The 23,781-nt window shown below is 40.0% G+C and overlaps 1 protein-coding gene across 1 annotated transcript; it reads left to right on the top strand.

Annotated features, from left to right (window-relative positions):
- The first annotated feature begins 9,617 nt into the window (after positions 1-9,617).
- On the top strand, positions 9,618-21,521 carry ppp2cab (protein phosphatase 2 catalytic subunit alpha b). The gene is made up of 7 exons (XM_042431730.1): positions 9,618-10,002; positions 18,665-18,874; positions 18,996-19,169; positions 19,625-19,714; positions 19,823-19,984; positions 20,402-20,520; positions 20,721-21,521. The coding sequence occupies exons 1-7, from the start codon at positions 9,901-9,903 to the stop codon at positions 20,791-20,793; spliced, it is 930 nt and encodes a 309-aa protein (XP_042287664.1). The 5' UTR covers positions 9,618-9,900; the 3' UTR covers positions 20,794-21,521.
- Positions 21,522-23,781: the final 2,260 nt, after the last annotated feature.

A 23,781-nucleotide genomic window follows, 5' to 3' on the forward strand; every position in this document is an offset into this window, starting at 1 on the left:
ACACTGTCGTGGCTTAAGAACAGATTGTTAATGTTATTAGTAACACCTGTGCTTTTCCTGCTATGACAAGTCAAAACATCTACTGGGAAAAGTGCCTACTAGGCTGTTTTATGCAACACATCCTCATAATATAGGTCTAACATAGGTCAATGACCTATATTTATGTTTACGCCATCTAGTGGCCATAATAAGAACAACCAGAGGACCTCTAGAACGAGCCATACGATCATAATATGCCGCTTTCGAAAACTGTTACAAATCACTGTTTAAAAATAATTATGTTTTATGACATGACAACGCTGTGGTTAAGGTCTGGTTAGGTTTTGGCACAAAAACCACTTGCTTAGGGTTAGGGAAAGATCATGGTTTGGGTTAAAATGATCACTTGAAAAGTGGTTTATACCTCCTTAAAGTTACGCAACCTTCATCATCACAGCAACAGTAAACACCACAACGTTATGTCTTGACTCGTGGTGGGAACAGTGGTTTCCTGCTCTAAAGACAACTTTTTGCTATCTAACTATGTAGCCACCTACCCAACCCGCCTCATCCTAACAAGGCAAACATCATCTTATCAAGTCACCTTATATGAACATCACGTGAATGCGTCATTTCCCAGGGTCATAATTACTACAGTCGCGTAAACATAACTATAGGTCGTTTTTGGAGGCCTGAATTATACAAGTTACAATTTACAACTTCTCAATTTCTTGTTTTCATTTTTGCAGATGTATGTTGCTTTGGATAAAAGCAACATACATCTGAGAGCTGATACAACACAAGCAGGGATATAGACCTTCATTGTTGATTTTCTTGTGGGGACAGGCTGGTTTTATGATAGCCTACATTTCTTTCTCATTGTCAATTTCCTCAGTTGGATGGTCCACCCAAGTTGAAAAAAACCCAAAAGTATTGCAGTGAGGTGTTAGTCCGCCTCAAGCCTTCAGAACAGCTTCAATGTTCTTTGACTCTGCAAGTCTTTGGACTCTACTGGAATGACGGACACCATTCTCCCAAAAAATAGTCCCTCATTTGGCGTTTTGATGATGGTGGTGGACAGTGATGTCTAAGATGTCAGTCCAGTATCTCCCAGTTTGTCCACAGACCTCATTGGGTTTTTATTGGGGAATAAATTTCTGTCAAACATGTTGAAATAATGAAACATGTTTTGCTAGTTTTTTGTTTCTGGAATGGCACATTCTTGTTCAGTGTAATTTTTCAATGGTTTGATCATCTCTAACAAAATGCCTTCACCTGTATTTTATAGTATATAGTTTGGGGTGCTGGCAGAAGTCTCTGGAGATCTGCATGGTGACAATATGTTTTTTTTGTTATTTGACTGGGTTGATCCTTTTAAACAAAGCACTGGTGAGTAGAACAAATGCTGATGGTTGCGAAATCAGACAGAAGGAGGGAATGTGGTTGCTCCTGTTTTTATATTTTTGCTGTCATAAAAGCTTCTCACAATCTTCACAATTAGGAAACGTGTGAAACTTTGAAGATGCACAAAACCAAATACAAATATATTCCTGTAGATTATTATGAATTGTGGTTCATTATTCATTACTGATGCAACAACAGGGCTTTTTGTGGCAATAGGTTCATACAGCATTTATCTGTAAGACCAACCCAGGGTGGCAACAGAGTATCAGAAGCAGATAATGATATTAAATTTTAATACACACAAATAGGTTTACTGTTGTTTTAGCAATGGAAAACATATACAAACTGCAGGTTGCACCTTTGTTGCCTTCTGTCAACTTTCATTCTTGTTAAATCAAGTCTCAATCAATATTTTGGGCTTTCCACATTTGGGTTATTGTTCTCCTCATGAAAAAGGAAGTGTTTGTTCGTCTGACTCACCACCAAGTTATGTGATGGTTTCATTTTCTTCTCCACCAGCGTAGATAATTCTGGAAAAAAACAGGGTACAAGGTGGCACTGAGCAGGACCAGACAGAATGACACAGGATTTTGAAGAAGCCTCATATAAAAAATGTTAGGAGTAACTTGCCTGCAAAACTGAAAATCTTTCTTACAGCTCTTGATGTGCTGAAATCACTAAAAACACAGAACAAAAGTCAGAAGTGGCTGAAATATGCAGGTAGGGACAGGCAACACATTTTGGAATCTGTGCTTTTCCCCAGGAAGAAATGATTCAAAGCTTATTCAATGAGAATACGGCCTGAGTAAGAGCACTGAGCTCTGGGTAGTCAGGGTATCTGTCTTTTTTCCTTCAATCATATACTAAATTTGTGCTTTCAGAACTTTATGGGCTTTTATCCATGGGCTTGGATCTGATGATTCCCACTGATTTACCATAAACTAACAAAACATACTCAAGTAAATAAAAAGCAAAATTACTGACTTAACAAACAGTCAAAATAAAGCACTATTAGGCTTTGAGTTACATTTATTAGTGTATAAGTACTTCTTTACATTTATCCAAGCTCTCAGTTAACAAAACACACAGTATAATTTTTAATATAACTGCATATACACTGGTCAGGAAAAGCTGCTTTTTTTTTTTTCTCTAACAAAGCTTCTTACTCTTGTTTTCCAAAGTCTGCTCTTAAAAGTGACAGAGGACTTCCTCTTTGTCTACAGCAGATGGTGCTCAAGATCTCAGATGGGAACAGTAACCTGCTGTTGTCATGGTTTCAGGTATCCTGGAGACACAATACTGGATGCTAATTGGCGGAAAGAGAAAGAGAGAGAGGTAGGGGTTGTCACTCCCTCTCTTTCTTTTTGTTTTACGTCTGTATCTCTATATTTAGTCTGAGACTTGAAAACATCACCAATATTAACGCAAAAGACAACTCTCAACACTCAGACAACAGGAATAAAGTGAAAAAAAAATCTGGTAATAACTGAATGAAACCAAAATGAGTGAACTTAAATAACATTTATGTGCAACATTGCTTTTTTTTTTTTACGTGTTTCTGGTATTATTTATGCTTCTCTCTGTATTGATTTCTGTTACTCATATGACTGCAACAAGGTAATTTCATAAAAGTATTCATCAAAACTTATCTTAAAAATACATTCACATCAGAAGTTTCTATGTTCATTACACATTTTGTACCTAAAAGCACTACTGAGTAAACTGTCAGCTTCCTCTCGGTATCTGTTTGTATGTTTCTGTCTCTGCCAGTCAATCTGTCTTTCTCTTCTTATTGGGCATTCTTCAAGGTTATGCAGAGGGTAATCATCACGTCACAATGTAATGCTGTAATTTCATATATGCCTGATGACCAACCATAATACAAAAAGTGGTGATTATTTCTGGGGATGCACGCTGCCACTCTGTCCCACCCCGCTCCAGGGTTTTGACTGCTTCTACTCTCTTTCTGCCTCTCCTCTCATGTCACAAACCCAACTATCCAAAACAACCCATTTATCATTTTTTTCCTCTGCCACATCACAGACAAACACATATCTCTGATAGTGTTGTTTACAAGAGGGTCCAGCCATTTTATCCTGATAGCTTGGCATCAGCTGCATCAAACATGAGGTCTGCATCTGCTCACCCAGAATTAAAAGGGCTTTTATCCAAACCTCCTTGGCACACACAGAGAATATAAATTTAGATGTTGAGCAGCAGCAGCAGCAGCAGGTACCCGAATAGCTTTTATAACCATACAGGCACAACAACAGAAGCTAAGGCCCACTTAAAAATTGCAGTCATTTGATTGACGGCGATAAAAGTACTATGTATTCTTAATGGTGTCCTGGAGCTCACAGTGGCTCCAGTTCACCACAGTGCAGCTGAGAGTTGTGTTACCTTGGATTAAGCTCCTTGCCTGCCTTTGTCTCCTGCCTCGTTATGTAATGATAGTCAACATGTCAACACTCCCATATCCAGAAACAAACTTTTGGGACACTCTGTCATCGCTGGTGACATGCATGGCGTTGGATAAAGCCAACCGATGAAAGCTAAGCTACTATAATCCACGTGTTGAAATGTATTTTCCTATGATTCAGGTTTGTTTACATTTTGCACAGTGCCATTCTGTTTTGTAGTGTGAGTTCACTTACAAGAATAAATTATATCACGGGTATAGAGGAAGAAAATCTAAAGTAAATAAGTAATAATGAATAAATTTAGTCTATTCCCACTTTGCAAAGTGACATATTACACAAGGTTTTCCTAATGTATCTTCAAATCAAATTCAGATCCAAGAAAGACAGAATAAACTTGGTGTTTCATAAGCTCTGTGACTCTTTTCTTTATTTTTTGACTTGCAGCTGGGTTCCAGCTAAAAACCATCACAGACAGTGAGAGAGATATACAATAAATAAAGGCAGGCTGGTCACATGAGAAGGGTAAATGAACTGCTGGGGTGTGCCAGGTTGGACGCCTGCCAAGTCTGCTGGCTGGCCACAACAATCAGACAGCCCCGGACAAGCTTGTTTCCAAAGTGATCGATGAAATGTTAATATGGAAAACAACGATCCACAGGACGCTTATCATGATCCAAAATAGGCTACAGGGTCACTGTTTAAAAGCTTGATTAAGTCAATGCTTATCATCAGTCAGATAGCCGTGTAATATAATGTGGGAAAAGGACACAAACATGATTGAAAATGCAGATAATAAAGAGAATGATCTGAAATGTAAAACCGACACTGATTATCAAGACCCAAAGGGAGATACAAGTCAGTTTTTTTCTATTTCAAAGATGCAGCTGATGCCTTTGTTTCTAGCATGTGCAAACCTCAAAATGGTCGCCTGTTTTCACTGTGAACCTACAAACAGAGATTTCCAATTATGGGGAGAGCGTTATCGAAAATGTGGATGATTACATGGTTTGTTGTCGCAGAAGAGGCTCAATCAGGAAAAAAGAAAAAAAATCACAGTGCTGTGGCGTCTGGTTCTGCCTGGCATATTTTAATCTGTTTTTTAATAAAGAACTTGAGATGCAACATTACAGCACACCACACATCCTCTTGCGGGGCTGTGTGATTACTGTCGGAAGAAAATAGATTTGATTTCTTTTAAAATAGAGCTGAAGCAGAATGAATGATTCGGGGGGGGGGGCAGGGATAACATCCCCCTCACTGATGCTGAAGAGGAACAGTTTGCAAATATTGATTATGAAGTTGATGAGTGTAATCTGCAAGAAGATTGTGGTTATAACTAAACTAATGTAACTGTTTTGAAGGTATTTTTTTTTTATTTCCCGGCCTAATGGTTGATGGTTGTAATGATGATAAGAGTGTTGTTTGTGAATGAAAATACTTTGAACACAATAATTCATAGATTTCTGCAAGTAATGAGTATTCTGCATAATTTAAGCAACCTGCTCATCATAGGTTGTGTGCCAGCAGTGGAACATTTAAATAAAGACACCTTCCCTTCCCTCCTGTTTAATTCGAGCATATTGCCTACCGCCTCTGCCATCCACCCTTTCATCTCACCTTGTGTTTCATCGTGTTTACAAAGGAAACTACCAGGTTTAATTTAAGATATGATGATTATTAATTAACACGCTAGTCGTCTCAGCGAGTGGCTCTGAAAGGAAGAGCAGATTCAGCCTTTTGATCGTTGCTTTTGTTTGATGTGTGGTGTCTTTTTTGAACCAGAGGTTTTGTATTTTAAGCGGAGGGCCAAACGGACGAGAAAATATGTGTTTAGCAAAGGTTTATGTCGCTTCACAGGACATTACATTGACTTACATTCATTTCCTGGAGACTTATCCTATACCTAACCCTAATCATTACATGCCTAACCTCCTACCCCTAACCCATCCTTAACCTTAAAGGAAAGATTCATGATTTTTCAGGTCTATATGAACACTGAAACAGGTTTTACTGTAATCATTCCTTCTGTTCGTACTGACCATTAGATGATCACCTCCAAATGCGCTTACAATGCAAATGATGGGCGACAAAATCCACAGTCCTTCTGTGCGAAAATGTATTTAAAAGTGTCACAAAAAAAGACTAAATTTGAAAGCTATTGACTTGATACTTTGTCCCCCATCATTTACATTGTAGAAGAAGAGAGAAGAAACTGAGGAACGATTAGAAATGATCAACCAATGAGGGAGCAGATGAAAACAGATGTAGAGTCTTATGTTCTTTGATTTTCTAGGTTAAGAGGACAGTTACAAGTGTTCATAAATATTAACTGAACTGGTGCTGCCATGTAATATTCAGTGTGAATTATTCACTTGAGAGTCATTCCCAGCTTAAATTGCTGATATGGAAACTTGTAGAGGCAGTGCGCTGACATTTTTTTTTTTTTTAGCTTGCAGCTTACTGAGGTAGAGAACAAACCATTTTCTTAAAAGGACATAAAATTCCCTTGCAGTGTCAGACATGTATATCCTGTCAGCATTATGGAGTCGAGACAACAGGAAATTATTGTTGTCAGTATTTTTATTTGCCTTTGGAGGGATTTTATGAAAAAAAAGGTTATCTCTGAATCACAGTTTGAGGCTTGTGTGAATCTCTTATATTCAAAATATAAAGACAAATTGCTGATAAATACATATAACATTTAATAGCGCTGCCTTTTTCTTAAATTCTTCATATAAGTGTACATCTGTTTTATAATTTATAGAACTTCTGCAAGTTTCCATATAAACACAAGTGGACATGTCCTATGAAAGAATAGATGACATTTTATATTTTTAAAGAAAATATTTTGGTATAAGACTTTACTTGCAATAGTACAACACATTTCCAATAAAGCAGCCTCTTTCCATGAGGAGCATATGTATAAAATTTGTTTTGAATTTTTGGAGGTTTTGAAATTATTACCAAAAAAAGGACATCAAATGAGTTACTGATATGTTAAAATGGCTTAGAAAGGTCCCTGCTACATTTAACCATTTCATACAAGACGATGCTGGTATAATAAACACATGTTGGGAAGGGGTTAATGGTATGTTATTCTATATTTGTGTCATTGTCAAAAAATCCCATGAAAAGACCAAAACCTACAATGTGTTGTTGTTGCAGCTGAAAAGTCAGCCTGTCTACTTAGGGTGATAAAGGTAATTAAATACCAGAGTCAGAGTATTTTCCTGCAGTCCAACTGCCTTTAATAAATCACTGAGGCATATGCATACAGGCTCCCCGAGCTCTGCAGCAAGAGGAGCCCCTTGAACAGCTCACACAAACACTTTATACTTTCAGCCTCCGCCCAACACAACCGTCAACACCAGCACCTCATGTGCAGTAACACTTCACTTTCTGCAGACACCTGTTTCCTGTAAGATAATCAATAACAAATCCATATATGGAGTCATGCCTGTCTTGTACAGTTTCCAGTCCTTGCATTTAGTTCCATTTTTCCAACAATCGCTTCTTAGAATCGGGGTCAACATGTATCATGCACTTCAGATAACCTTTCTGTTTCTTCTTTCCTAACAGACGAGACGTTTATTGCGCCTACGCAAACAAGGTGTGAAACATCTTGGTGAGACACATTTTGCTTAAAACAGAACAATGTGTTTACAACATATGAAGGTCAATAGACAGGTCAGAAGTACATCATGTTCTTTAAAGAAAAAACTGATCAGTTGAACACACCTCTACACTGGATTACTGATAATTAAAGTATTAACACAATAATATAGTCATTTCTCCAACAGTACACTTCTAATGTAATTTCTTCTTCCACAGAGTTTCCTTAAGAAGAGGTCACATATATTTTCAGATAAATATTTCCCTAAAACAGCTGGGAACTGTAGTTTTTTTTAGCAAATGTTTCATAGTACAAAAGTAGTAGATAGTGAATTTGTTGGGGAATACTTTTAGCTGTGGATTTTGTGCGCTATAGAGAGTTTTTACGACAGCAGAAGGGTGTTGAATCGACTCAAAAATAAACAAAATTAATTTAACTGTTTTTAATAGTTTTTGGACAGCAGTGGAGGTATATGGAGTGGTCATGTCATGCTTTGGGTAAACACACCAAACAATAGTTGTTAGTGGGATCAATTACACATCAGGAATAAGTATATAAAATAAAATAATAAGAAATAATAAACCATGTTGAGGGGTGATTGAGTAACTGAATAAACTGAATCTTTTGGACACACTGTATCAGTTAAAGATAGGCTATTAGCTGTTCTCTTTTATTTTGTTTACCTACTGTTGGCTATATAAACAGTGACATCATGGCCACACCATCAAATTCACAACATCCTTTTCCAGAGAGATGATGTATTCTCTCTGGTGCATGTTGGTAACTTCTCTATTAAACGGTGAGCCAATAAAACTGCAGAGGAAGCAGCATGCTGAACCAATGGCAAAGCTGCATCCATACAGCAGGTTTGTGGTTGTTGTGTGTGTCTGGTGGGGCTCTGCTGCTTCGTCAAGCTTGACACAATCAACCAGAGTCACACCGGAAGTAGGCTGATCCACAAAAACTCCCGCTCCAATTTTGGTTGCTTTAAAAGTATACTCACAGAAAAAGTATAAGGGTTTCACAAATTTTTCCACTCTGAGGAAACAATAATTCTACAAATAGGTGTATACCCACTGCCCAAAGGCTGATGCCCAGAAACGTCCCCAAAACAGCAAAAATAATTCAAAAAATAAGAAAATACAGGAAGAAGGTGACTCCACTGGCTCCAAAAAGAAGTCTGATTGTATAGAAGTCTATGAGAAAATGACCCTACTTCTCACTTGATTTATTTATTTATTACCTCAGTAAACAGTTTCCTAATGAATTTATGGCCTCAATTGTGAGTTTCAAGTCTTCCTCAATACAGCATGATGTTCATTTTGTAAATTATGGTCCCACTTAATTTAAATTTGTTGGTAGAGCAGGGTATGCTTCAGTTAGTTGTGATTAACAAATCGCTACTACGGCGACAACATTGGTTAGGTAATGTAACCATGGCGTAACCCCAGATTCACAGAGTATAAGTGTAGCTGTAGACATTGCTATGTCAGTGTGTTTTCAGTTCATGAAAGTTAACTGTAACATTTTGGTTGCTTAAAAAAGTCTTGTTCAGTGTTCGTTTGTACAAAAAGACAAGTCAGATGTTCAGTTTTGTCCGGCAAGTACATTTTGTTTGAATGATTTTAAGCCTGTTTTTTTGCTAGTGAAAATTAGCATTAGCATTATCACAGTTAACCATAGACTGTAAATGCACCATGCTAACGGAGCTAGCAGCTAGCAGCTACCATTAGGGTCAAGTCCGCCCTCTTATCCAAATATGGTCACTTTTGGCTCCAAAAATCCAAGATGTTGACAGTCAAAATGGCAAACTTGGGGCTTCAAAACAGGAGTCTATAAACCTACTACTTCTATTTTTTCTTACAGTCCACAGTAGACACATAAGTTACACCACCACACACTTTTAGTGGGTCACAAGTGATGAATAGGAGGGATAACTTCTGTATGCGTCTATGCATTGTTTTTTTTGTTTTTTTTTTTAGGATAGTATACCTTTAAAAGAATGATTACCACAAGAAAAAATATATGTCAGTGTTAATTTGAGCACATCACAATTGTTTCAAGAGAACTGTTGAACATTGATATATAATATATATCTATGATTGTGAATCTGTCCTTCAAGCATTTGTTTTTCTTGTATCACTCCAAATCAGACGTGCTTTTATTTAGAAGGTCAAGACCGGAAGTGTGGTATTTAATAACGTGCGGCTCGACGGAGACTCATTTCCAGGGTGGATCACCAACTGACGTCTCTCTCCCTCCCTCTCCTCACTTTCAATTCAGCCGAATCATAGCCATCTGACAGCCAGAGAGGTACATGCGTCGTTTCACTAGAGAGCAGTCAGCACCTGCCGCCGCAGTTCAGTAAAGCTCTGGAAAAGACAAGAACATCACAGGAATCGTCTCCTAAACAACAACAACAAAAAAAAGTAGCTAACGTAAACACGGCAAAACGAACTGCAGCGACCCTGAAAACACACAGAAATGGACGAAAAGGCGTTTACGAAAGAACTTGATCAGTGGATCGAGCAGCTCAACGAGTGCAAGCAGCTGACGGAGGGACAAGTGAAAAGTCTGTGTGAAAAGGTGAGATATTTTAAAAATGTATCCCCCCCCTTTTTTCAACCTCAAGTTCCTGTCAACGTCTTCCCTCTCCTTACCCGCCGCCTTCCAGACATTCTTAAAATGGCGTCTATAGTGTACATTTCACTGCGCGGTGTGTATGTTTGTCATCAAATTTGAGTGGTTAGCCACTTATCATTAGTATGTTGAAACGGTTACCTGTCAGAAATGTCTGGAAATGTTGAATTACGAGCACATGCTGTCGGTTACTGAGGGGTTTTTTTCCCTCCCCCCAGCCAGAGCAGGGGCAGCCAAACTGAATTCAAGTCACATACCACATTTACAGCCCTCCTCATCCAGACTGTCAGTGTGACCTGTAGCATCTCTTTTAGCAAGCTGAGGCAGTTATTAAAAAAACAAAACTCCACTCAAGTTTAACGTGCAGCTGACTGACAGCTTAATTTCCTCGCATTAATTATATGTAAGCAGTTAAAAGTGTCAGAAAAGGAAAGAATTAGCTGAATGTGTGACACATTTAAAAAAACAAAACAAAACACTAGCTATGTTTTTAGCCTTTGAACCTTATCTTCAAGTTAGGTGCTGCTGTTTGAAGCCCTGGAAAGGTGGGTAGAAGTCGGTTTGTTTTCCTCCATGAATGTTATGACACATGATTTAATGACTCTGCATTTCTCAGAGGTTAGTCAAGAAAGTTGCAGTTAACCTCTGACCCCTGTCCTTCATCTAGCTTCTGATTTACTCCTCTAGTCAATAAGTAGTGAGATCATCTTGTTTACCAGGCAATAAAGCGGTCCATTTTCAACCTTGAACATGACATCACACCGCTTAATTGGTCAAAGTAAAGGAAAAAACAACATAAAGGGTCTTAGTAAGGTGTTGGGCTACCATGTGCCACCAGAACAGCTTCAATGCTACTTGGCATTGATTCTACAAGTCTACACGTTGGTCCAAAATCTGCCATAGGTGTTCAGTTGGGTTGAGATCTGTTGACTGTGAAGGCCATAGCATATGATTCACATCGTTTTTATACTCGTCAAACCATTCAGTGACCCCTCGTGCCCTATGGATGGGGGCATTGTCATCCTGGAAGAGACCGGTCCCATCAGGATAGAAATGCTTCATCATAGGATAAAGGTGATCACTCACAACAACTCTGTATTGATTTGCAGTGACCTTTCCCTCTAAGGGGACAAGTGGACCCAAACTGTGCCAGTAAAATGCCCCCCACAGCATAACAGAGCCACCGGATCCCCTCACTGTAGGGGTCAAGCATTCAGGCCTGTACTGTTCTCCTGGTCTACACCACACATGCACTTGCTCACTTGTCGAAAATATGGTGAAGGATGACTCATCTGACCATATCACTTTCTTTCACCTCTCTGTAGACCAGTGTCTGTGGTTTTTGCACCACTGGAATGCATTCATCTTTGTAATGAGGGGTTTATGCACTGTCATCCTACTATAATATCCCCCTCTACGCAATTATCGACAGACTGTTCTTGCTGACGCAGTCTGATCACGTCCTGCATTGACATTCTCAGTCACCTGAGGAAGAGTTGCACTTCTGTTTTTCCTTACATATCGCACTTATGCATGAACATCACGGTCGTCAGTTGCACGCTGTCGACCACAATTCTTACCCTTTTTTACTGATGTCTTTCCTATAGATCTAAATGCAGATGTCACTTTAGTCGCCGTTCGTATTGAAACGCAACAGCCAGGTGAGCCGTCTTTGTGACTCAGGCTCCCGCCATCTGTGCCCCGACAATGAACCCTCTTTCAAAGTCACTTAGATCTTTTCCTCCTGCCATCTTGATAGAAAAATCAGAATCAACTGGACCTGCTCAGCATTTTCAGACACGCCACAGAGCATGACTGGATGTTAATTGCTCACATGCATGCGAATGATGCATCCGACACGTCATGTTTGTGGCGTTGTCAGTGCAGTGTGGCGTTGACCTTTTTAACTTGTTCTTGCTTGTTGCAAAGCCAGGAACTTGATCTTATCCAACTTATTGTAATTCATGCTAATAAGAGCGGTAACCATACACATTCTTGCTCTGCTCAGCCTCCTTTGGCTGATAACTGGCCGACAGCTTCTGCGGACTTTGATCTGAGCAGGAGCTTAACTCCAATCTCTCCTCAACATCTTTTGTACTCAGACCACCTGCTGACTTGAGATGTCCAGACTTTAAAGGAAATTTTGGCTCTAAAACTTAATCCTTATAACAGTCACTAAATTTGGATGGGTGTTTTTATTGCCATTTGCCGGATCTGTGTTCATTCTATAGAGAGCTTGATCCCTCTCAGCTCTTAAAAGGCCTGAGAGATGAGGCCCACGACCATGTTTGGAGTGCTTTTCCCTGAAGTTTAAGGCTATTCTCGAGTGGCTCGTTAATCCCGACATTTGTTTTCTTTTTTTGCTCTTCTCTGATATGGTCTGTTCCAGTAGTTTAAGCTGCATTATTCAACCCTGTTTTTTTTTTTTTCCCACTATAGGTCAAGATCCCAAAACGGGACGTTGGCTTGGGAGGGTGGTTGAGGGTCCATGCTGTGGCAGTCTTGTGTCAGCTCAAAAAAGTTAAACTAGCTTAGTTGTAGATATGTATTTGGCTTTGTTATTTTCCAGATTTATACTTTTTTTGTGTCATCCTCTAGTCTAGGTAGGAAGTAGATGAAGAATGTCAGTTTTTACTCGACTTATTTTAACAGGCTTTTTCCCTCCTGCTGATGTGATTCGACACATATCCGCGTACGTCTATCTTGCAAAGCCAGACATTCAAGAAAACAGATTCGTAGGCCTTGTAAACAGTTGTGTTATAAAGTGAACACAATGCACAAGAAACATGTATACCTCACAAATAATGTTGTCTCTCTCTTTCCTGTCGCTCTACGCCGTTTCCTCCCTAATGCAGCAAAGATGCCATAAAAGCGGTCAAGAGGAAAAAGGAAAGCTACAGTTTCCTTACCCCGAGGCTGTATCACTGTCACAGCTCAAAAGAGCTCAACAGCTCCAAACTACTGTCTACCTGCATCTATCCATCCCTCTGCGACTTGTGTTAATATATTCAGCAGAATGCACCTACCCAACATCCTCCCCTGATTTTAAAAATAGCAGAGCATATGATTGATTGTGAGCTGCATCGCTAACACTATCAAAGCCTTTGTTGCTAAGGGGATCAAAGTGTATGACTCAGGATAACACTGTTTCATTGTGACTCAGAGAGCAGCCGTCTCTGTTTTGGGATGTATGGGGGTGTGGAGGAATGAGATGTGCTGTGTAATCCGTCCTCACTTGTTTTTTTTTTTTTGTTTCCAACGATCTCTGGACAGGCCAAACATACCAAAGTTTCAGTTTGGTGTGTATCCTGTTTATCCTAATCACTGCAGATTTTTCTGTGCTCAGTTACTCCCGTCTCTCAAGGCTCTTGATGTGTTTTTCAGATGGTGTTTGTTTACAGAGCTCAATCATTTTTTTTTTTAGTATTTAATCTAGTTGCCAGGATTAAATGAGGTGATTGCAGACGGTGCTCCGTACGCTGGAAATTGAGTTGTAATGTAATTAGACACTTAACGCGTGCTTCAGACAGAGAGACGTATCCTTTCCGTGACGTTTTTCTTTTTCCTCTGTTCAAAAATAAACCCTCTGAGAATTACATAACCATTCAGACAATGTTTTTGCTCTTAATTTTCAAGCCCTGTGTTGTTTACGTCTTTGCTCTTTTGATTCCCTTATGAAGCAGCATTTGAGAAACATTTAGGCTTGGTCTAATTCATTTGACTTGTCTTAGTAAATCATCTTCATTTGGAGATAACAAAGTGCTTTACACACAACATTTATGAGGGGCAGTAAAATATACAGCTGTGTAAACGGCAAATGTTAAAAGCTGGGGAAGTTCTGATATCTACGTTTTTCATCAAATATTAGTATATGACATCATCTAAAGTGTGTCAGACTGATGTAATGATGTGGTCATACGGTGAAGCTGGAGTCTTCTGTGTGACTTCTGTTAATGTTAAAAAACAAGTTTGATGCAGCTAGTCAGGGCAGCAAATAAAGCTTTGTTTGCGAACTAATGTCATTGTTTTACTCATAAAAGTGAATTAGTCAGAAGCACTGTTGAAAAGTCTGATACAGTGATACTAAACTAGTAGAAATCCCTTAATAGTGTAATACTAATATCATAAAAATGGGACAAATGGATATCAAAAACATGGATGAAGTATGCAACAATACTTTTTGAACACGCTCAAGCCAATGACTGATGCTGACATAAGGTTGTTAAAGTCACCTCAGCAAAATTCAGTCATAGTAGAAAAGCTGACTTAGGCCCCGTCGACACCTGGCATTAACATTTGTCTTGGGTGATCCGATCACAAGTGGAGAGCTCTAAGTACATCAGTTCACACCTGGCGTTAGTATGTGTCTCCACACGCTCTCCAATGACCACCTGCGATCGCATCTTTAAATCACAACGTTACGATGGTCACAGCGGTCGATGACTGTCATCCATCGGCGACGCGACCCTTGTTTCGCACTTTGATATGATGCCGTTGGTGCGCAAATGAGTACGCACTTCTGCTTTCTCAGAGGACGTCAGTTGAAGAGACGGTCCTTCAGCGTGGCCCAGGACAGATTGGTGTACACACTGCTGAAAGAACATGGCCATATGTGGCCCAGTCCACCTCCAAAGGTGGTCTGACCGATGGGATCTCAGTGCATCCTCAGTGCATCTTAGGTGCATTCACACCTGTACTTAAAGCTGTCCACTTGTGATCCGATCACCCAAGACGTATTTTAATGTCAGGTGTGAACATGGCCAAAGCTAACAATCTGCCATCATTTTGCTGCTGGTGGTGCTGATTTCTTCACTGATTATAGTGCTGATCTCAGTGAGATGTTTAACTTTTAATGACCATAAACATCTTGAGTGAGGTCATTCTTTGTGGTTGTTGTTGGACCTAGTTGTGAAGGTTAATTTGCCCTAAATTGTATCCAGGGAACCTTTGGCCGTGTGTAACTCTCTTTAATGGGATTATATTGCAGCAGACGGGAAAATGCTGACTTCATTTCTCAGCACTGGGCTAAGCAGTTTGTTGACTGTGTGGCGTCTGACGTCTCGGGGCGTAGCTGTAATCAGGGCTGAAGAATCCCTCCCTGCAACCTCTCTGTGGCCTTTCAGGTGTGGTCTGTACTTTGGGGCGAGGCAATTACGTAACCTCTGGCGTCATCCTTTTCCTTCACAGCTGGCCTGGCGCTCACAGTACAAGCTGTGACCCGCCGTCTCATGGATAAACAGTTCTCACACAAAGTTTGCGGTCATGGCTAAATCCAAGCTGGAAACAGGAGTTATGTAAAAGTTTTCCTAGTACCAGAAGCAGCAGGTCACATTTCATAAGTTTATGTTATTTATCAGGTAGAACTTAATCCTGTTTGATGTTTTTTTTTTTGTTTTCTGTCATACTCTTGTTGCATTGTTTTGTTACATGAATATAAAAATAAATCTGGTAAAGGATGTTTGCAAGAAAAAATAAAATGCAGGTGGCAGATGTTGCTGATAATGGCGATTTGAAATTGTTTGCCGCAGAAATGAACAACTTACTGAGTATAACCAGCTATAAAGACCGATAGTGAGATGTACTTAGAACTGCAGGGTTTTGACTGAAGACTAAACGAGGTTAGAAACTGGATAAACATAAAATCCATGGTTCTGTACAGCGAGGAAATACAACTTGTATCTGTTGGGAGACCCAAGTTGTAAATGGGCTAGCCTCACACGAAGTGCACATTAACCCAGTTTTAATCACTTAAGCCACTGTAGGACACAGAGGTGATATCTGATGTGTCATTGAACATATTACTCATAGAGTTCAGAGTAAGGTTACAGATCTGTAGGACACTGTGTCATACATACACTGGCAAAGAAAAGGAAAGTAGAGGATGTCTGAACGAATGGATAGAAGGAATAACACTTAAAATACTTTTTTCTTTTTTTTGATTGGGCAGTTCTACTTTTGTTTAAACTCAATGTCTGAGATGTTATTACAAGAGATCTGAATTTAGAGTAAAATGAGATCAGACAGGGGTTTCTGTATATTTCCAGCAGAAGGAACAGAGATTTGTTTGAAACAGAGAAGGAACTGGATGATTAGCTTTTATCAGTGATTCATAGCTGAACAAAACTTAAAAACACAGTAGCTTTCAAACAAGCAAGATGCCAACAAAGCTCTTTAATTGGATTCCCAATTAAAATTACTAAGGTAATTATATCTGAGTACATTTATGTCCCTCTAGAAACTATTTGTGTTTTAGCTGGCTACTAGATTAGTAGCCCAATCTAGAGTCTTTGATTTAATCTACTCTGTAGTCCACAAGTACTGGTGTTAGGCAGGTCAGTGACACTGAGTTCACTGTTTAAACCTACTATATGTTTTAAAAACTTTTCTTTATCTTTATTTATTTCACTCATACAGCACTTAATGAAAGTGAAACTGCTACTAAAGGAAATTAGATATAAATTTCTGAACAGCAAACAGCAATGAGGATGACAGACAGGCAGACAGACAGACTGACCTGGCCCACTTAAAATGAACGTTTGTTTGTTTATTTCTCTCGTCTCTGATTTTTCCACTCAGAGTAATTAGTGAGGTGGTGAAAATATATTGCTGCTCCACTTTATACAGGCATCTAGAATATTCTCTCGCTGGCTTAACAGTTCAATTGCTTTAGAGTCAGATGCCCTGGTCAATCTGTCATCCCAGAGCCCAGTGATTGAAAAGGCCTCCTGCCACATGGTAGTATGGGCACGTGGAGTGTGTCTATGTGTGTAATATAGGTCAGCATTGTGCTGCGCTGCAGTCCTGTCCTGTCCTGGTCACTGTGGGTCTGTCTCTCTTTCTCTCTGTACCATCTGCCGGGGTGACAGGTCAACTTCTGTCAGCATCAATTCACTCTTTCTCTCACCCTGGTCCCATTTGTTGTTTTAAAAGGAACAGTACGAAAAGATGGGGGGCTGCTCAAAATATGCCATCGACAAACCCACCGGACATTTGGACCAAGTTCAAAGAGTCCGTCATGTGATAACGATCTTATGAAACACACAAACACAACAACCCCTGCTTGCAAGCGTATGGCGGATGCATAGTGACCTTCTCACCAGAATCACATGTTAAAAATCACTTAAAAAGAGCCGGTGTATGTAACTCCCCCTCCCCTCCTTTTTTTCCATTGTCCATCTCACTGTGATTTTGCAGATGCCTCACTCAAGTCTCTCTTCTTTGCTCCACATCTCTCAAGCGGCTCAGTGCGTCAGACGTGTCTAGCAGTCATTCGGCTGAGAGAATTTTACTCTCAGCTTGAGGATTTGTTTCCTCCAAAGCTCCTTAAAACAGCTCATCCAGCTGACCGACCCCTTAGTCAGAGCCTGCCTGCCAAGCTAGACTGACTCCAGGAATAGGCCTTGTTGTGGGTCTCCAGATTTAGGATTGGTACTGTTTAAAGTTTCCCTCTATTTTTAGTTTTGTTCTAATTTGGCAACTACTGGTAAAGTTATTAATATCAGGCACCTACATAGTGAAAATTACTAACAAAATGTTTGCTTACCTTTTGAAAATATTAATTTTACCATAAACTTTCCCTTTCGTCAAATAAGAATCGTCACTATGCTAGAAATGGTTGTCTAAATGAAGCCAAATAATGCCAAGTAACCTTTTTTTTCTTGAATCAGCTGACGTGCAAAAGAAATTCCTCTGCATATTTTGATTGTTTCGTCAGTGTGTGAGTTGTTTGCAGTGAATCAGCAGACAACGGTGTTTCCTCTAAAAAAAAAAAAAAAATGCTAGCTCTAGGCCACATACTGAGTCATACACTGGTGTAGCAATTTTTAAACTACGTCTTAATGAATTCTGGGTAGAGTGAACTGTGTCCAAGAAAAGTATTTTTGACAGTTCCATTTTTGGGGCTGTCGTGGATGACTGTGTTGTGCTGCCATAGCTCTCCTAGCCTAGCCTAGCCTAGCCTAGCCCTCTTAAAATAATAATCTGAGTAAACCAAGACTAGAGACCGTTTTCCGCTCTGTCCTCTGCTTTTTGGAGCGTCAACACTAATTGATTTTAGGAACTGCTGCAGTGAAGCCAGAGCTGTCTCTTCCAAGTGTTGCAAGGCAGGCCTACAGGAAACTGGAGACATACACACACACACACACACACACAGTGTAGGGGTTTATTTCCTCCGAGAGATTATGGTGGGGACATTGGGAGTTGTGTTGTAATCGCTGTATAGCATCTCGATGCAGACCCCAATGGAGGCTGATGTGGAAATTGTGCAGCGAGGTTGGCAGGAAATTGGCCGTTCCTGAAATAAAGATGGAGAACAAATAATGACAGAAAATTGCAGAGCACGGAGCATGTGATTACAGTGCAGGGTCACATGGATTTTCCTGCATATAAATAAACAAAACACAGCACAAAATATATCAGGATTATAGAATATAGCAGGATTTGTTTCATATAAAGGACCTTCTAGACTTTTGAGATCTTTTTAAGCCTCTTTGGGTTTGTTTGTCTCATTTGCAGTTTTATGTATGTCTCGCTTTACCTGGTTTTATTTCATTATTTTCAATCCATGAATTACAGTTAAACGTTTGTTGTTGTTTTTTTTTTTCTCCAGGCAAAGGAGATCCTGACAAAGGAGTCAAACGTCCAGGAGGTGAGATGTCCAGTGACGGTGTGTGGCGATGTGCACGGACAGTTCCACGACCTCATGGAGTTGTTCAAGATAGGAGGAAAATCTCCAGACACAAACTACTTGTTCATGGGAGACTACGTGGACAGAGGGTACTACTCTGTAGAAACCGTCACTTTACTAGTAGCACTTAAGGTAAGTGTAGTGCGCCGCATTAAGAAGTCCTCACATGTTTGACTCATTCTAAAAACTGAAATTAGCTTTTTTTTAGGAAAAAAAAGTTAACATACAGCTCTGTTCTGTGCTCGTGTTTCAGGTACGCTACAGGGAGCGCATCACAATCCTCAGAGGGAACCACGAGAGCAGACAGATCACACAAGTGTACGGCTTCTATGACGAGTGCCTAAGGAAATATGGTAACGCCAACGTTTGGAAGTTCTTCACAGACCTGTTCGATTACCTCCCCCTCACTGCCTTGGTAGACTCTCAGGTGAGAATACACGTGGGTTGTTTTCACAGATATGATTTATATATAACCTGACGCGCCAGATGGTTTGTTAGACAGAACCATCTGAGAAGTCGTCCTTGGAAACCGTTTAGAAAAGGGCAGACACTTTCAAAAAGCACTTGGCAGACGACTGGCTGAACCATCTGTCTATCATCGTCTTACCTTGCGAGGCAGCTGGATTGGTGAGATCATGCAAGAATCCTCGCAGGACGCCGATTGCTCCCAACCACCTGTGGTTCGGACACAAGCACATAAGCCTGACGAGAGGGATTCCCGCATGATCTTGTGTATCCAGCTGCTGTTGTTCTGTGGAAGTCACATATAAAACTTTTAGTTTAAGAAATAAAAATGTTTGTGTGATGCATACAGAAATTGATGGTCAGAGAGAAGTTCTTGTGTCTTCTTTTAATACTCAAACATTCCTCTTTTCCTTCCAGATCTTCTGTCTTCATGGAGGTCTGTCACCGTCCATAGATACATTGGATCACATCAGAGCACTGGACCGTTTACAGGAAGTGCCGCATGAGGTAAAGATAAAACAATTTTCAAGAGCAGAGTTATAAACTGCCTCATGGTAAGGAAAGTCAAAATTAAGAACAAGAGTTAAACCTGCCCCTCTTTCTCGTCCTCCGCAGGGTCCCATGTGTGACCTGCTGTGGTCAGACCCCGACGACCGCGGCGGCTGGGGCATCTCCCCCCGAGGAGCTGGATACACTTTCGGTCAGGACATCTCTGAGACTTTCAACCACGCCAACCGCCTCACACTGGTGTCCCGTGCCCACCAGCTGGTTATGGAGGTATGTGTCTGTATAGTTTATCGGTAATTTATCTGCTGCTGAGGATGATTTTAGTTGGGGACAGGAAACTATCTTTACATCAACTGTCCACAGTGATTAATTGATTTCAAAAGCCAACATGCATTTTTGTAATTTTAACAGGCAAATATGAATTTAAGTGGAGTACAGCTACAATAGAGTACTATACTGGTATTTATTTATTAAAGAGGTTGAAGTAAATAAAGATGAATCAAAAAAATAATTTCTTTCATCTTTCGACCATCTCTGCTGCGATAAACAGTAGAACAAGCAGCTATATCACCAGCTAGCCATCTTATACCAAGTTCAAGAACATGTGGTTTAGTTTAGATTTGTATTATAGTTGCACTTTGTCCTGAATTATGCATCTCCAGTGAATAACGCATTTGTCTCCCTCAGGGTTACAACTGGTGCCATGAGAGGAATGTGGTAACAATATTTAGCGCTCCAAACTACTGCTACCGCTGTGGTAACCAGGCAGCCATCATGGAGCTAGACGACACCCTCCAGTACTCGTTGTAAGTACAACAAAAAACTGAAAACTGGAGCTGATGCGAGTAATTCAGTTCATCTGTATAATCTAAAAGAAGCTTTTGATGATTGTTGAGTAATTGGTTTCTCAAGTGCTACAGTGCAATGGCCTTGTAAAACTCAAATTTATGTGCAAAAATTGTGACTTTAATGGATTTTCATGCTTTTTTATTCCTCCTTCTACCAGCTTGCAGTTTGATCCTGCACCTCGCAGAGGGGAGCCTCATGTCACTCGCCGCACCCCAGACTACTTCCTGTAAACTCTGACCTTTGACCATTGTACAGTCAAGTCCAGTATTGCCATGATATATGACCTTCAACTGAAAACAACATGAATGAGGAAGGGGGAGGGTGGGAGCCTGGGGGCGGGGGCTACACAGCAGTGCACATTGTATATTCACACAAAGACCTATTTAAGCATTTAGCAAAATCAAAAGTCTGTGTGTAGATGGATGGACCAAAAAGGTGTGTGCCATAATCATTACAATATTCATTGCTGAGGACATGCATTGAAAATCTCTCCCAACAATGATGTTAAAATATCTCCTCCTGTACCTGTGTAGCTGCACTGATGGCACTGAGGTCCAAGACGAAAGTTTGCTATTTCACATGTGGCGGTTTGAATCCCACATGCCATAGTTTATGTCTAGGAGATCTGAGCATGATCTGTTTGCACTTTTGTAAATCTAAAGAAATGTAACATATGTCAAAAGATAGAAAGATTTCACACTACAGATGTTTTTTTTTTTTTCCTTTTTGATTTTTTTTAAAAATTACAAATAAAGCCCCCATCAGGCAGGTTTTACACAAGGTTTCTCTGTCCTGTGTAACTTTTAAGGAAAACTCTTCTTATACAGTCACTCAGCTTGGTGTATATGATCGACAGATGATGGAGTGTTCATCCACATCAACTCACTGACTCCCTCTGAACTACAGAGTCTGTATTAACCAAACCATTTGAATAATAAAGATGAAGGTGGCTCCTTGATGTGACTGCTGTTTTCTTGTTCTATTATACTGAAGAACTTTGCCCTGAAATGATTTGACAACTGGTGTTATGGTCTAGCTTACAAGGTCCCTTTGGATTTAGCCAATTGGAAGTCTGCCATCTCACCAACCAGTGAGTGGATCAGCCATCTGGGCCGCAGGTTGGCTGGCAGTGAAACATTTGAGGAATTAGTTCGGGATGTGTGTTATGGAGACGTCTGCACGCTGATGACCTTCTTGTTGGAGAGTGTCACTGGTAACTGATAACAATGTGGGAATGTCTGTGAACACAATTATGAGCTTTGACATCAAATAATATTTTATTATTGAAGTGTAATTGTTTGAAGACTAGACATTTTTGAAAGGAGACATTTGCATCATCAAAATTTTCACATTTATTAAATCATCTTGGGATCTATTAGGCTTCTGTAGTCTTCAGTTGCTTTCATGTGCCATCAGAAATATTGTAATAATGAGTGAAACATAAATGAACAACAAGATCATAACACAAGTCTTAATTTTCAGAGAATTTAAGATGTTTGAAATTATCAAGAGCACAAAGTCGGTCGACTTATGATAGAAATAGTATGATTGGCATTTTATTTAGGGTCAGATAATATTACTGTATGTATGTTGCTATTGTGTCATTTGTGTTGTCATTTAACACATAATTTATGCCTAATGTGCATTTTCTCTTTCTTTCATTTTGTCACTGAAGCAAATCTAAAAGAAAAAAACAGCAAAATGTTCCTAATATATAATTCATGAACAAAGGAGTAGTGATGCAATGTTAAGAAATAGATTAAGTGGTATTTATGAACCCTGAACTAGGGAATGAAAGCTTTCAAGGAGCACTGGAAAGCACCATTTAATCAGCTCAAATGGATCTGTAATGAGGAGAAAGCGCCACTCTGTGGTAGCTTAAATCACTACATTACACCACTACTACTGGATGGATGGATTGTAATGTTCTGTTTTCAGGTCTGCCATGTGCTGGTACTGTACTAAAAGTCTTCAGATGGTTCAAAACACTGCAGCTAGAATCTAGGAAAATTTGACCATATTACACCAATTATAGCCTAACGTCATTGGCTTCCTATCCATGTTAGATCAGACTTGAAGGTGCTCCTAAAGACCTATAAAATCTTTATTAGGCACGCCCCATCATACCTGCCTGATCTCCTTAAACCCCATACTCCATCTGGAGCTCTCAGCTCTCAAAATGCAGGGTTCCTGTGTAAACCCACAGTTTAAAAGGAGTCAGCAGGCGGCGGGGCCTTTTCCTATCAGGCCCTGTTCTTATGGAATAACCTCCCTGCTGATGTTAGACAATCCCAGTCTCTTGAGTCCTTTTAAACTTAACCTACAATTAGTTGCCTTTAATGTGATTGCTTCATGACCTTGTGTTGCTCGGTGGGTCGGTTTCTGTCACAATAAATTCACTAAGCGCCCTCCTGCCGACGAGATTATTGATTATTGCTGTTCTGGAAACCGTAGCATCTTTCTAACCTTCTGTTTGTTTGTTCCACAAGCACTTCAGCATCTGGGCTGTGTGCCCCTCTCTCTTCTCTCTCTCTCTCTCTCTCTCCCTTTTTCTCCTCCTGTCCTCTCTTGTCTCTCAGGCACCTCTTTGCTGGACCAGCATCCATGCTGGAACCTGCTCTGGCTGTCTGTGCCATTTCCTGAGGTTTTGGATCTGGCTCCCCATCCTGCAGAAATTCAGCCTCACCTCATGTCTCTCTCTCTCTGAATGATGTCAATTCAATTCACATATACAGTATATCCTATGCGTGTGTGTGCCAATCTACGTTCACTTTTAATTTCTTCTTTTCAATGTTCCGGGTAGGTTTCTTTACATTGCGTTATAATTTGGTTTATTGTGATTGGTGTTTGGATCAAGACTGGTCAGAGTGTATCTGAGAGGGTCTCAGCACCAGCTGACATAGAGGACTCTTTTCTGGGCTCAGCTCTTGGGTTTGGAGGGTTTTGGAGTGGAGTTTGTCTAGGGGGCTGGATTTAGAGTGATTAAAACATTTGAGTACTCTCTTTTGAATGTTAATTATCATGTTGGGTATCTGCTTAATTCTGCTCTACATGCATTTGTTGGTTGGTTTCTTTGTTTTTCATGATTATTTATGGTATTTATTTGTTCTCCTGACATCTGGGTCGTTTTTGAAAAATCATGACATTGCATCTCTCGAACCTATTGTTTGTTCCACAAGCACATGACCGTCTGAGCTGTGTGCCCCAGTTACAAATTC

This window comes from Thunnus maccoyii, chromosome 13 (genome assembly GCF_910596095.1).
Source record: "Thunnus maccoyii chromosome 13, fThuMac1.1, whole genome shotgun sequence".
Taxonomy (NCBI): Eukaryota; Metazoa; Chordata; class Actinopteri; order Scombriformes; family Scombridae; genus Thunnus; species Thunnus maccoyii.